This window comes from Apteryx rowi, unplaced genomic scaffold, assembly GCF_003343035.1.
Source record: "Apteryx rowi isolate R43461 unplaced genomic scaffold, aptRow1 scaffold_1, whole genome shotgun sequence".
In the NCBI taxonomy this organism is placed as follows: domain Eukaryota; kingdom Metazoa; phylum Chordata; class Aves; order Apterygiformes; family Apterygidae; genus Apteryx; species Apteryx rowi.
In genome coordinates this window covers 3,860,734-3,876,116 of record NW_020447196.1, presented here as the reverse complement: position 1 = coordinate 3,876,116, position 15,383 = coordinate 3,860,734, and the positions used below count along the sequence as shown (strand labels likewise).

At 35.4% G+C, this 15,383-nt stretch overlaps 1 protein-coding gene across 1 annotated transcript in view; it reads right to left on the bottom strand.

Moving 5' to 3' along the window:
• TDRD12 (tudor domain containing 12) overlaps nucleotides 1-15,383 on the bottom strand; it is a 36,781-nt gene that overhangs the window by 7,212 nt on the left and 14,186 nt on the right. The window contains exons 13-23 of the mRNA XM_026059749.1: nucleotides 14,874-15,030; nucleotides 13,547-13,674; nucleotides 10,602-10,793; nucleotides 9,337-9,465; nucleotides 7,737-7,854; nucleotides 3,731-3,870; nucleotides 3,422-3,642; nucleotides 2,553-2,652; nucleotides 2,187-2,374; nucleotides 1,569-1,779; nucleotides 647-739 (exon numbers count right to left, since the gene is read on the bottom strand). Of these exons, the coding sequence (XP_025915534.1) occupies nucleotides 647-739; nucleotides 1,569-1,779; nucleotides 2,187-2,374; nucleotides 2,553-2,652; nucleotides 3,422-3,642; nucleotides 3,731-3,870; nucleotides 7,737-7,854; nucleotides 9,337-9,465; nucleotides 10,602-10,793; nucleotides 13,547-13,674; nucleotides 14,874-15,030 (1,677 nt within the window). The remainder of the gene's footprint in view (nucleotides 1-646; nucleotides 740-1,568; nucleotides 1,780-2,186; nucleotides 2,375-2,552; nucleotides 2,653-3,421; nucleotides 3,643-3,730; nucleotides 3,871-7,736; nucleotides 7,855-9,336; nucleotides 9,466-10,601; nucleotides 10,794-13,546; nucleotides 13,675-14,873; nucleotides 15,031-15,383) is intronic.

Below are 15,383 nucleotides of genomic sequence, written 5' to 3'. Positions count from 1 at the left end.
AAACAACAAGGGCATTTAAAAAGAGAGCATCAAATCTAAAAGCCATCTGTGTCTGAATCACTGCAAAATCAAAAATCACAATACAACTTGTTATACACTGACCATTGTTCTCACAATGTGGACAGGTGAGGAAGAAGCATCACCTTCCCCAATCTCAAGCAGGTGCAAGAACCATAAAAGACAGCAAAGACTTAGAAACATAGAGACTAAACCTCTAGAACATCTCTCTAGTGTAAGAGGTCTTAGACATCAGCACATAATGTTAACATTAAAGGACAAGCTTCATTCTTTCAGAGGAACGTGTGACAAACTACAGAACTAATTTTTACAAGAAAACAATGTGAAAAAAATTGTATTTCCAAAATACATTTTTGTTATTAACTTTTTTGGAATAGTCTGAATGACCTTTAGAATTCATTTGCTGCTCTGTTACTGGTGCAAATTCAGCTCTCCAGATTTACAGTTCAAGATATACTCAATCACATATTCTGTCTACCCAAACACAAATATTAATGAATAGTGTTATGTGGATACTGAATAGAATAAAACAGGAAATAACAGAGGAAAAGAAAAGGAAGAAACAACATTTATAAAGGATTTTAGATAAAAAATCAAATATATTCTAATGCCATAATTTCATACTTACCATTGGGTCAACCCAAACTGTATTTCCCAAAGTAAGCACCATTTTTGCTTCATGTGGTTTTCCTTTAATTTTGTGATAAATATGACTAGTAACCTAAGAAAAACAATTTTGACTCCATTGGAGATGTATAACAACATAATTTTGCAGTTATTTTAAGCTCAGAAAGTTGTTTCATTATAATTAACAATGATAAGTGTATTCAACAAACAAAAAAACCCCAATTTTTGAATTAACTGATGAAATACTCAAAGTATTAACAGATTAAAATAGTATCACTCCTTGAGGAAGGAGCTTCCTTAACAGGAGATTACTCAAACAGACCAATTTACAGAGGTTACCCTTCCCCTGATATTCCCCACAGATTCAAGAGTACCAATAATTTATTTTGGAAGAGGCCATATGCACTCCTCCCCCACTTAGAAAAATTCTGAAGAAAAGAGGAAAAAAGGTTTTCTGGCTCCTCCGAAGAGCTCTTTGGGAAAACATTTCCCAAAGAAACAGTATGAGATTTATCACTTGAATTGTACTGATTAAAGCATCACTTCCTGAAACATCCACAGTTGTCTATTGACAACAAAGAGTAAAGTAGCTGATAAGGCAGAGTATTAAAGATCATATTTTACTTGATTTCAATTTGAAGAAAACATGAATGCTTACTGTGACTAATATATCATTTATTAAATCATTTGGAAGAACAATCCTATAAATTTCACTTTAGTTTTCTTGGTTTTATGCCTACAGAATAATAACTTCCTAGAATTATCTGGCCCAGCAACACAGATATCTGTTGGTAGTATTAATAAGCAATGAAATCTGAGAACTAAGTTTACACTTCATTAACTGTTTTCCCATAGGAAATAAGAAACCAAGAAAACTTACAGAACTTAAAGGAAATACCAGGAAAAAAATTGATGAACATTACCCTTGGGTTCCATTCAATTTCATTATCAATGGGTTTCACGCTACAAACTATAAATTCCACAGCCTGAGGTGGCAGACTCTGAAATCTTGCAGGTAACTGAAGCAGTCGATGGCTCTCAACTTGACTCATTCTGCCTTCATCTATGTATTTAATTGTAACATTAAAGAATAATTTTTTTTCTTCTTTTGGGGAAATCTCTACCACCTGAACCCTTCACAGGAGTTAGAGAGGAAAAACTGAATTATTGTTATTCATAATATCAGTTGTAAAAAAATTTTATTTTTTAATCTACTCTTTTCTAATCTTTTAAAAATGAAAATTTCACAGTAAGTTAAAATAGAAAACTTTTGTTTCTGTATTAAAATGTTACACATTTTTATAAAATATTACATAGAAATACGTGTGTGTGCACATGTGCACGCATGTGCACTTATTCACTCTATTTTCCATTTGGAAACTTAAAAAAAATACATGCTGGCTTTTTAAAGATTGTCCTTTTAAAGACTGATTTGAATAGCAGTAGGGTTCTTTCTTTGCTGTTTTCTTTTTTTAAATAGGAAAGGTTTAGATTATTTTGTATTAAAAAATACACCTGAAAAAATTAAAAGTTTTTTTTACCTGTGAAAAAATGTTTCCTCATACAATCCATACCATGCTAGCTTCTCCACCTTTTCAACAGAGACGTTATTACTCGGTTTCTTAAAATATTCATTCATTTCTTCAGCAAGAATTGCATATTGGTCCTTTTGTTTATCTACTATGCGACCAAAGTAGTTTGTTGCATTTACAATATGAAGAGGCACTATCTGAAAACATAATATAGTCCAAGATGAAAGAAACCTAAAGAACAAACATCCCAGAGATACAGTACATAATACAACAATATAAGTGTAACCTAAAAAAAGATTTAGTAATGTGCCAAATATAGCTAGTTATGATCTGTCCTCTTGATACCTGAAAACAAGATAAATACTAATAACTTACTGTCACACACCCAGGTGTCGGTGTAATTTTATCTGGCATATTCCGGGGTCTGTCTGTTTGTACATTAATGTGATGACGATCTGGACACTCTCTCCTATTCCTATGTATTGGAAAAAAAAAACAGTTTAGAAAAGAACCCTTTATTTTCAGTGGTAAGATATTTTGATGCAACTTAAAACACTTTAAACACTAAAAGTTTGCATCAGCCCCAAATGAGACAGAAATTGATTATGGAACAGCACCAATGACTCAAGGAGATAGTTTTGACAGTTTTATCTGCCTATCTTAGTGGGTGAAGTTCATAATAAAAATATCACCTTATTTCAGAGGAAGACAAGCACTAAAAATTAACATTTTTTTTTCATGACTCAACAGTATCTACACTGAAGTCATACCTGAGAACACTTTAGCTTCCTCCCTCAGGCACTACTTACAATCCAGTTGTACACAGCTCGGAGATAAGTCTTCATCTACTTGCCCACCTTCGAGGGACAGGCGAGCACAGGGGAGAGGGTAAAGCACCTACCAGCCCTGTGGAATTGCGCCTAGAGTACTAATCAAAGCACTGGCTTGAAGCTCGCTCAAATACATCTAGGTAAGAGTTAGGATCAATTATGCTACTGTGTCAGACTATGTATTAGTCTCCACAAAAATATGTTAATATTTTTATATGTTAATATTTTTGTTCTTATAGAAGTACTTAAAGAATGACACAAGCAAAGCAGTGAAGAGAATCATGAGCAAAAACCAATCCGAATGAGAGTATTCAACAGGAAAACTAATCAAGTAACTAGTAGCAGTAATCATTCAGAGCAGATAATGCCTTGTTGTTTAAGTATGGGTGTTGGGAAAACTTGTCATTTCCTTACTTGCAAATCCCAAGTGTTTTAAGATAGGTGCACAGAGGCCTTGCAAGCTTCTTTTCTTCTTCAGCTTCTAGCACCCTGGCAGTAAAATCATGCAGTTCTGGCGGAATTTCAGCTTCAGCATGCTTCAAATAGCGCAGGACCCCAGGAGCATGGCATGCATTGTTTTCTGTTAGTAGTAAGACTGACCTTGCCTTTGTATATTCTTGATCTACAAAAGAACCCTAAAAAAAGTATATATATTTTTAAAACTTCTAATCCACTATGTAAGTATCAAATGTTAATATTAACTTGTTCATGATTTACTCAAACCTTCTCTATCACATTATGGAAGTTGTCAGACATGTTGTGTAGACGCTGACCAAAGATTCTTGGAGAAGAAGGAAAACTGAAATGTATCACGCAAGTTGCATCTGTAATTCCCAAAGACTGCATGCAGTCATCTGTTAAGACTAAAAACATGTTTTATACACACAATATATTTAAGTACTACAATTATCTTAAGTATTACATCATATTTGTCACAGCTGTTTCCTTTTCCCTATTCATTGCTGTAAGAAAAAGGTCTTTTCTAATACACTCACACAAGGTATTAAGTTTCTTCAGTCAAATTTCACAGGCACACGGCAAAGATACAAGATTACACATTAGTCTCCTCTAATCATCTCTTGTGTAATCCTGTATCTTGTATCAGTATCAAAACAAAAACACAGAAGTGGTCACTGTAAAGTACTTTGCAATTCATTATCTAAGAATAAATAGAAAGTAAAGTCAAATTCAAGTATAAATCCAATGAGATGATCCTCATCTGCTAACATTTGACAGAACAGACTTTTCCCTAGATTTTAAAATCTTCAGAAAGTGTATTGTGTTCAGAGAGATAAAAGTTTTATCAAAACGTAGTATTCAAGAATGAAGCCTTACACTGAATGGGGATCTGCTGAAAGGTGTTGAAGAAAACAATTTCTGTCACTGTATTTTCTAACTTGTCTGAGTCATTAACAATATATGGGCTGTGCAGAAACCCCTAGCATCTCCAAGGCCTAGAGATTTATCCTGTTCTTGGTACAAGTTCTCCTATCTTGAGATAGAAATGAGGGAATGAAAAAGAAAAACAAAAAAAGAGCAAGAGAAAGACTGAATGAGAGACACTGAAATTCTGTAACTACTTATATACCAGAACAAGAATTCGGGAATTTTTCTTGGTTTGGAAGTCCAAGAAAGTGAGACAGTGGCTATGTATGCTGAGAGCTGCAAACTTACGCCATTAAACATTGAGCAACGCAAGAACATGGGTAAACATAAGGTGGTCTAAGGATAATACAGATTAAAAGCCACTAATAGTAAAAATAAGTCCTAGGTACATTTAGACGAGAAATAAGAAGGTTGCTTTGTTTCATTTTTTTAAAATGCCATTTTGTTTTGAAAAAAAGACTTTGGGACCATTCATACCCAAACAGTTTTATAGTCTTGCCTTCTTTCAGTCAAGAGCCAGCACAGAAAAATACAGACAGTCACAAGGAGGACAGCAAAGGCAGAAGCAGCTGCGGAAGAGATTAATTACTCAGAAGAAATGACACTTTAATTAACAAAAACATTTGAATTCCCAAGAAAACAGAACAATGCTTAATTAAAAAGAAGAGCTTATCCTATGATAGGATGCTGTTACATTGGAAATATATCTAGTGTTCCCACTTATGCTTTGAGCCAATTTTGGCAACAGAGAGCTAAAGCAACTCACTAAAAACAACAAAATTTGTCAAAAACAAATACGAATTAATAGAACTTGTAATTTCAAGAAGTTAATCAGCTTCCTTCGAAATCAGAAAATACACCAGAGTTGGAACGGGATGGGTATAAACCCAAAAAATGCAAAAGAAGCGAGGACAGAGGAATAAAACCATGTGTGTTTCAGAAGGGTGAGCCTCTAGAGAAAAATTAGATCTATCTAGACTTTCTAGAGAGTTTCTAAAGGATAATCAGCTACTAAAAGCTATCATGCTTAACAAGGTTCTCTCTAATGAATGCAACCTGAGACTTTAGCTCTAAGGACTGACACATTCCTGGCAAGAGGATATCAAGGAACCATACAGCAAGTAAACTGGATAATGTAAGAAAGAGAAAGACCTTTTAAATTCTAATAGATATAACTTTAGCCATAAAGGTAGAAACAGTCTTTGAGAATCAAGTGTTAAGAATGGACAAGTTGTCCACTGAGACAGAGAAAAGAGAAATTAATCTTCACATTATTTCCCCCTTGCTTCATTTAGGAATTTTATGCCTGTGTTATTTTGAATGCTCGAAATATTTGCATTTTACTTAAACCTAATTTATTCAGTTCATCTTTAAATCACATTTACCATCAAAACATTCCTCACCCAAGGGCAAGGAAAATTATAAAAAAAGCAGAAGTAAAGACTTTTCTTTACAACTGTCTTCCCTGCAGACACTTCTAAAACGTAACAATGTATTAACCCAAAGAATCTGCACAATCTCTGGTCAAGAGCAGGTTTTCCAAGAACCAGAAGAGCAAATATCTCCAAATGACCAGTCTTTACTTAGAAGGTTCTCTGGGATGCTGTAGGTCATTGGTATTTGTAGAAGACCAGGGTAGAGGAGTAGAGGTTATTCAAGACTTGAACAAGCAAAACTCTCCTCAACTGGTAAGCCTAAACTACAGCACCATATAGAAATATACTAAAAACTAGCCAAGATCCTTGCAAGAGTGACCATACAGATCGCACCAAAGGTTTGCGGCTTTGCTCCAGTTCGAGTCCTTGTTTCTGACACTGGCTAACAGAGATGCCTAGGAAAACTACAAGACCAGGGCAAGCATGTAGCAATACTCCCACACACCCTTTAGTGGCTTGTGTTTAAGATTCAGCAGGGTGGCGTATCTTTCAATATAACAGTCCAAGATATTCTGCTTTTTTTTTTTTAGCAGTGGCTGAAATCAGCAGGAATTAAAATAATGAGTGGGTGTGCAGAAACAATGGTTTGACATTGGGCATTTCTATTTCCTTTCAACTTGCTGGGGGAGAGTGGCAAAGGGCACAAGGGAAGGAGGAGGGACAGGGAGAGGTAAGAGGAAACAAGCAGTTGAATCAATTAACAGCAACAAAGCTTGGGATAGTTACTGGAAAATAAGAGACTACGGAAAAACCCGACCAGGGCATTCTCTTAAGAAATACCTGGAATGAGTAACTGTCACAGCAGGTAGATGCCTACTATTACAACAAAAGCAGTGAAGAAAGCAAGCACTCCTTTCAGAGTTGTCTGCCTCTAGAAAGACTGAGGCATGTGGAGCCCCTGGGTGACCAAGATCTACTGCTAAAGTGATGCAAACAGAACACAAGTCTTTCTCCTTCAGTACCTAGCACCAGCCCAGACAGGCCAGGCATGGGTGGTCAGATCTTGGCTGCTAATGTTGGTTTCTCGTGAAGCTCCACAGCCCAGAACCTGACTAGTGATGGTATTTCACTGTCAACATGTAACAGGTTACGAGGTAGGAGGAAAAAAAAAAGTTCTCCCCATACTGCTGAGGCTGAATATGAACCATCGTGAAAACAAAATCATCTCATTTTCAATCCTTCTCACATTAAAAGAGCCTGCAAACACTTAAAAAAAAGAAAAAGAAAGAAAAAACATGTAATCACTTTAATCAAGTTTTAATTAACACAGATTATCAGACTACTATGGTATTAAGATGGCCTTGTAACAATACAGGAAGTATGATCATAGCTATTAAGGAAAACACCTGAAGTAATGTAGAAATGCTAACACAAAGTCAGAACAGATCAGATGTAATTAAGTTAATATTCCCGCCTTCAGTGTACAAAAGGAAAAAATGAAGTTTAAAACTGTGTAAGAGTCTCTAGTCTCTGCTACTGCAAGCAGCTTAAAAAATAACATTCTATCAGAACATATGGGAAATGTTTATGCCAAGGCTTATGAGCATCTAAATTGCTTCATACTGAAAGTACCTTTGTATTAGTACACAATTGTAAAATTGTGGAAGTTTTCTAAAAGTCAGTTACAACAACCATTTTTTAGTACTAATATTTCAAAGAACTCCCTTATGCTTCTTCTAGTAAGTATGGCTTACTGACAATTTTCTTCTCATCAGTTGGCCCTGGGGTCCAGAAAAATAGAACCTGCACTAGTTGTAACACTAACAAGTAAAGTGGTAGCTGGAAAAAAAAGAAAAATTCATAGGAAACTTGCTCTGTGGAAGCAACAGCAAGATAAGCTAGTAGAACATAATTCACCATGAAGAAATAATAGCAAACTGACAACTAAACAGGAAGAAAATACTCACCTAACACAACGTGAGTGCCAGAACTATATTTTTTTGTCCAGTGTTCTAAAACATATTCAAAATTAAACTCGCTTTCTTTATGTATTTTCAAGGAAAATATTGAATTGCTCCTCAGTGCCTGATGATGAAATAAAAAGTGATATTGTCCCAATACTGCAGTAACTGCTCTAATAAACTCTAGTTTTAGTACATCTTGTTAGTCTCTAGCTTCCCTTAGTTACTATGAAGGGAGAGCCAATAAAGAAGTTATGAAATTCTTAGGTTGTTTGTATGAAAAATATTTAAGATTAAGCTTATTCATTTCCTGTATTAAAAGAAAATTAATAAAGCCCAGCTTCTTACAGATTTATGTATCACAGTTGTTTAAGAAGGTGCAAATTCCATTTGAAGTTTTCCCACCATTAAAAGCATCCTCCCTGTTCTAGGTGGATTCTATTACTTAACAACATGCAGGTTCATGTTTTCTCTCTCAGAAAAAGCACACAAATCCCTCAGTGATCTACCCACATTTAACTTGCATGAATGTAATAATCTTAAAAAGGCTCTACACCTTTGTTAAGTTCAAGGTTCACAAATTAAAAGGGGAAATACAAAAGCATTGGTTACTTAGTAAACTGGCATGTCTAATGAACTAAGTTAACACTTAAAAGATTAAACATTCCAGATACACTAACGCTTACACTAGAAGTATCCTTAAGGATCACACGATCTATTCCAGCTTCTGGAAAGGAATATATTCCCATTTTTCAGGACCTCTGACATCTATTCCTATTATACCTGAGCAGTCTAGCCATACATCTTTTCAATCCCTAATCCTTGAAGCCATCTCTAAGGTTTCTAAAGGTTTTAATTTTAATATCCTCACAGCCTGCCTCCCTTAGCAGTAATATCCTCATCATCCACACCTCCCTGTCCAGGCTTAACAGCACTGCTTCCCATTTCCTGCTTCCCAATCAAATCAGACTAAACACCACTCTTACTTCATACCATCTGAGGACCAGTAAAGAGACAAGTACAGAAGAGATTTTTTTTCTGTTTACTGCAGAAAGACTAATTGCAGGGAAAAGTCCTTAGTCTCCCTCTCTGAAATACTCTGTATACAATCCCATTAAGAAAGAGTCATAAAACCAGAGCATGTTCTATGGGGATAAGTTTCTGAAGAAATTTTCTGCCAGTTTCTAAGAAAACCTCTACTGAGCATGGTACCTTCCCGATCCCCCAGGACTTGAAGCTTAGCTAAATTCTGGTAGATTTCACAGGATGACAGAAAATGCTTCTCTCAAATCAGAGCAACAGCCTTCTACAACTTTAACTATCCCAAAGCAGAAAGGCAACAGAATAAAACTTCTAAATGCTGTGGCTTAATTTTTTCCCCAAATCACTCTTGTAAACAGTTAAAAACAATAATGGATGCTTTCTATGTAAGACATTCCTGCCAGCTATGCTTTTTTAGAGCTGGCAGAAGGGTGGGGCTGGGAGCTATTTTTAACAGAAAGAAACAGCTAACTTCCAAATGTATAGTCCTTTCTTCTCAGAAGCTGAGATATTTTAACTTGTCATAGTAACATTTTAAATAGCATGTATCTATGTAAACTGTTACCTGATGAACCATTTCTGCTTCATTTATTGTATTAGTGAATATCAGCATCTTTTCAACACTGTTAGATGTAAAATCCAGTATTCTGAGCAACACAGCAATTCTCTCACTGTTCAAGCAAAGTTGCACAACCTAAAAGCCAATACAAAACACAGGGCTGATAATTCATGCAATATATACACATTTTGCTACATAATTCTTCCTTTTAATAAGCACTAAGCATTGTTATGTAATACCACCTAAATCAAAGAGAAACCAGTACACCCTAGCTCTTCTGCTAAGCTTACAGAAGATACAATTCTTGGAAAGGAGATCAATTTAGGATAGCTTTCAAAAGCATATATTCACATAGCAATCAAATTCCCACATTTAAGCACCTAAGTAAAATGCTCTGTTAAAATTGCTAAGAGTTTTCATTTATCTCATTTTTTATCAAATTTATATTGATAAGTTTGGCATTTTCAAGTATCACTCCAAAAAAACCATACTGCCCTGCCTGAAATACTCTGTTAATAACTAAAGCATCAAAACTGTGACATCTTTCAACCCTGTCAAACCACAAATTCAACTTATCACAAGAAGGGATAATTTTTCAGGTTTATGCCATGCTTCAAGTGTCTAGTCATACCAATTTCCCAACATATTTAATCTCCAACTTATGACAGTCTTGGACACAAAAGAACTCAGGTCAGTCACAACATTTTGTATTATTCTTAATGACTACAGCATATTAACTGGAAATTAAGTGAGAAAACACCTAATAACATTTAGTAACTTTGACCTAACATTCCCAGAAAGTACGTTCCATGTTGTGTAGCACACGCTACATAGATTAGTAAAACTAGCATTTTACAAGCACTGTCTTAGAATAACTTACTTTGTAGTTCTGCCATTCACAATTAATGACTCCAAACACATTCCAATAAAATTTTTGTCGCAAACTATACCATTTACAACCACTTCACATTAAATTCAAACCTCTTTGCACTAATAATGAAAATAGTTGGGGGAATATCTTCATCTCAGTGCTACAAACTAAATTAAAAGACCTTCAGCTCATTCAGTGATTAACATTATACAGGTTTTCTAAGAATCACCTCAAGCTGATATATGGGAAATGCATCTGAACAGAGTTTTGAGTTATGATTCCAACACTACCTATTTAAAGCAAACCACCCAACCAGCAGACTTGTATACTGAGCTTAATCAGCACACAAACAGTAAAATATTTTAGTATACAAACAGTTGCAACATTCCCAAATTTCCACCTGTTGCACATTTCCATATATGGAAGCTTCTTCCATAGCAGTTATCACAATGTAAGGATCATTCATGAACTCCTTTAGCAAATGTGTTATATGTTTATTCCAACAAGTTCCAACAGCAACAACCTGATGTGGTGAATACAGCCGTTCTTCTATAATAATAGTTTTCCTGTAATAATCCAGTATGGTAAAAATCTATTGAGAGAGGGAAAAAAAAAAAGTTTTTTCTATCTTTTTATTCTATTCCAGTGAATATGTAACCACAGTGAAGAGGACACTGTTTGATCAAACAAGTGTTTGGTTTGTGCACTTTTATCCTACTATTTGAGCACTTTCTGAAGTAAAAAGAAAGTGACAGAAGAGCATGAAGGAGAAGTGCATGCACGCTCACACACACACACACACACACACACACACTATCTTCCCTAGAAGAGATTGTAATAACCTATTAAGGGAGGTAGCTAGCACAGATAAAAACACAAAGGAGAAGTTTCAGTAAGCCTTTTACAAAAATCTTCTAGAAAAATTAACATTCCAGTATTACAGTTTAACCTGCTAAAAACCACCAATCTGCTAAACAGAGAAACTGGAAAATATACAACCGCATTTGTACATTTAGCAATGCCTCTGCCTACAATAAGTTACCCCCCTGCCTTGTATAGGCATACGACTGAATAGAAAACAACGAATAGCACCTTAAGACATACACAGTTGCCACAGAATTTTCAGCGATTTAAAAAAAATAAGTTTTCAGTCTTTCTATGAAGTTACAGACAGCATCCCTTCTCCAATATGGTTCCTCTAGACATCCAATTAAGAGCATTGTCTTCTCAAACTCAGTAAAAAATCTTAAAGACATCTTTTGGGATCATTATAAAAAAAATTTAGTTCACAAGACTAACTGTGACCAGGGCAGAACTGTCCTTCTGTGGCTCTCCAGAAGATTTAAGGAGCAGTCCAAGACAATATCTGAAGATCTCCCTCAAAAGACAGGATCATAATGCAGGATTGCCACTGAGAAGGCAGCAACTTCAGGAAAAGGATTTGTTCAAATATGAGAAACGCTAAGCAGAGCCGAAAGCAGACCTAAGAGGTCAGAGGCAGTCAGCAAAAAGTAAAGTTAAGAAGATAAGCCCAATTTGCCAAATACACTAATTTGTTCCCCTGCTTCCCCCTCCAAAAGGGCTAGAAAACCATTTATTAAAAGAAAGATCACAAGGGCAAGACAGAATGAATGCGTTTCTAATGACAGCAGCACACTGTACATAAGAGTCAAGCAACCCGGTGGTGGAATGGCATCAGAATTTTTGGCACATAAAGCATTACCATAGTAAGCCATTTTCTACAGTTCTGGCACAACTCTAAAAAGCAATCTCTCTCAACCTGGCATTAAACCTATCCACAGCAGCAATGACATCTCAATATTCTTAACATTTCTGTAACACAATGCTCTGGGAGAGCTGTAATAGCTCAACCATTATCATATGACAGCTTCCATTTGAAACATCATCTCTTATTTTCTTTCCTATTCAAGACCAATGTTTTTTAGCAGCTCAGAAGAGCCTACAAAATGCTACACTTCTACTCTGGAACACAATAGGAAAAAAAAATACAATTTTTGCAACTGGTTAAGATCAGGTAGATACAAGCACAATATTTTATAAATTATCTTTTCCACAATCTTTATGTGGTACATCTGCACTCTGTCTCAAAAGAAAGAAGGGATATCCCACTGGATGAGGATCATATTTCATCTCATTTATGATGAGATCGGCTGCTACAAAGGCATATTGAAGCAGCTTTGCATACAGCAAACTGGGCAATCTATCCCTACTGAGAGATTTCGCTTACTTTTCATTAGAAATTTGTTTAAGAACTGGAAACGTGGCCCGTTAGTCTCATCACCAAATTTTAAATAGGTAATATTAATAAATCAAGGATTTTTTTTTTAATCCATGACAGTGAAAAAACAGATGTGTCTAAGGTCTTTCTTGCATGCTGATGATACAATATACTGCAATACTAACAGAAAGCATTTACTCTATGAAGCCTCAAAGCAGCAAGAAATTTCACACGTTCCACCAAAAAAGTTTTAGCAGGTAAATACAAACTAAACTGCCATAATTCTGCTCTTTTCCTCCCACTGATTAAGACATACTTTCATCAAGAAGAAACAGCAAGACCTTTGGAAAAAATTTACGTGAAGAACATAACTGTATGGCTGGCACAGTTTTACACATAAACTACTATGTGGTTTACTCAAATAAGCCACTGTTTGAAAATTAATACATATTTGTTAATTAGGAACTTAATACTGTTTTTTCAAACAAGATTCTCCAAGTTGGGATCACCTTCTTGCTTGTGCTGACCCTAAAGCCTAAGGCTAAACTTTTATGATTATTTCCAAGAGCACAGATGTTTCGTAAAGCCAACTTCTGCCTTTCTTTGGAGGCTGAGGAGCTTACAGATAAAGACAGTTATTGGACTGAAGTTGCTCATAACAACACTGATGGAAGAGAAAGAGAGGCTCCTAAAGGCAGAAGATGCAAGTCTTCAAATTAGATTGAAAAAAACAAAACAAAACCAAAAAACCCTACACTGAAGCTACAGCTACCATGCTGAAAGAACACCTCTAAGTCTTTGAGAAATCATCCATGGCAAATGAGACACAATATAATAAAGCAGCAGCATAAGACAGGACAAGACAGAGCACTTCCATTAAATAAACAAACAAACAACACACCTATGGATGGCAGGAAAAGTAGAATAGGTTACAACTCTACTTTTCTTGTATTTCATTCTGCTAGAACTACAGATTTTTCTAATTCTCTTCCCAACTTATACTCTGCCATGGGGTTGAGAAGAGTTGGTTTTTTGAGCATCTTCAAGACTGTTATGGGCACAGAACTGAAATACCATGTCACCATCTGAATGTGTAACCCATTTACCTGTTCACTAGCTTCAGAGAACAGTACCTCAATCTCATCAAAAATAAGATGGCAAAGTCTGAGAAATAATAAACTGTGATGTTCAAGCAGTCTCAAGAGGCTGTATGGTGTAGTCACGATAACTTCACCTACACATTAGAAGAAAAAATTGTTACATTCTTAATTCCTAACTTGAAAGAATACAAGTAAAAATGCTATAGACCATACTCATTTATTAAAAAGGGCATATCTGCATTTCATATGCATCATCTTGAATATTTATTTACACACACATGTGTATACATATACACACACAAGTGTATATGTTATATATATACACATACACAGCTATATTTATATTTAAAAAAAAGAACACACACACACACCCCCCACACACTGAACCCCATTGTCCGACTTCTGGTTGGCAGTCATTTTTGGTCTGCTGGTGCAGTCTCCACCCCTGGAGATTTTCAGGACCTGACTGAATAAAGCCCTGAGCAATATGGTCCGATCTCATAGCTGAGATTGTTAAGGATTAACAAAAAGCCCACACAAGATTAGCAAAACTAAATAAAGTGTTTTTAGTAAATACAGAGTCAGCAGGGCAAGTCTCTCAACAGCTTTTTTGTTTCTTCTACACTACCTCTTCTCTGTGAAGTATCCTCCACATACTACTACAGTTAAATACACAAATTATTTAGAAGTTATTGCAGTAAGCAGATTGCAATAAATGATGGGAAATTGCCATAAAAAAAGAAAAAAGAAAAACTTCAAACAATATTAGATTGGTAATTTATGCAACTTTGTCTTCAGTGAACTATTATCTCCTTTTAATCTTTCACTTTTACAATACCACTTTACCAATACCTTCACTTTTCCAATTTTTATATTAAGAGTAGAGCAGAATTGCATCCAGTGTGTATGCTGTAAAGTAGCATCAGACTTCATTAGCAACAGATGCTTACACATCAACCAAAGCTATTACAAAACTGGTTGTAAATGAAGGAAGTCCAGAATTAATCCTAGCTCAGCAAGATCTTCAGCATATCCCTACAACTGATCTGACTCAAGACTAATGGTCACGGAGCTTAAAACAAAGATGCTGAGTATACAGGTGTGAGATTCACAGGCAGAACAGCGCAGAATAGCTTTAATAACATTTACTGTTAAATAGCATTACTGGAGCTCCATACACTACTATGGAGTCAGTGTTAAAGAGACAGAACTATCACTTTATAGAACAAGAGACCTACAAACTATTAAATGCTTCTTTCATAATTTCCTGAAATTAAGGCAGCCCACATAGCTTTCAAGTATGATTAAGTAAATAAATAAATAAAATTCTTACATCCTCGATGAATTTTCACGTTTCTAGCTTCTTCTTTGTTTTGCCCAACTATTATCAACATGGGATGAAGCGGTCTGGAACATCTGCTGTATGTTTTCAATAATTCAAAAACAAGTTGTGCCTTCCTCCATCCAGGACATACAATTAATGCTAATGGCTACATACATATACAAACAATTTTACATGGTATTAGACAACAGTTCAGAATCTTAAATCATACTATTTCAGTATTTAAGGCAAAAATAAAATCTGCAAAACAGGATTTTAAATACTTTTAAACTGAAGCTTTTAGTACTATAATATATCCTAAATGCAGATGTTCTAGACACAAGGAATCATAAGTCAGGCTACCTGGAAACAAAAAGAAGGATGCGTGCAGCAACATACAGTGAAACGTCCAAAAATTTAAACACAGAAACAGCAGCATCTTATTTTATTTGGGGTTGTACTAGACAATCTCCAGAGGTCCCTTCCAACCTCAATGATTCTATGTTTCTATGATCTGATAAA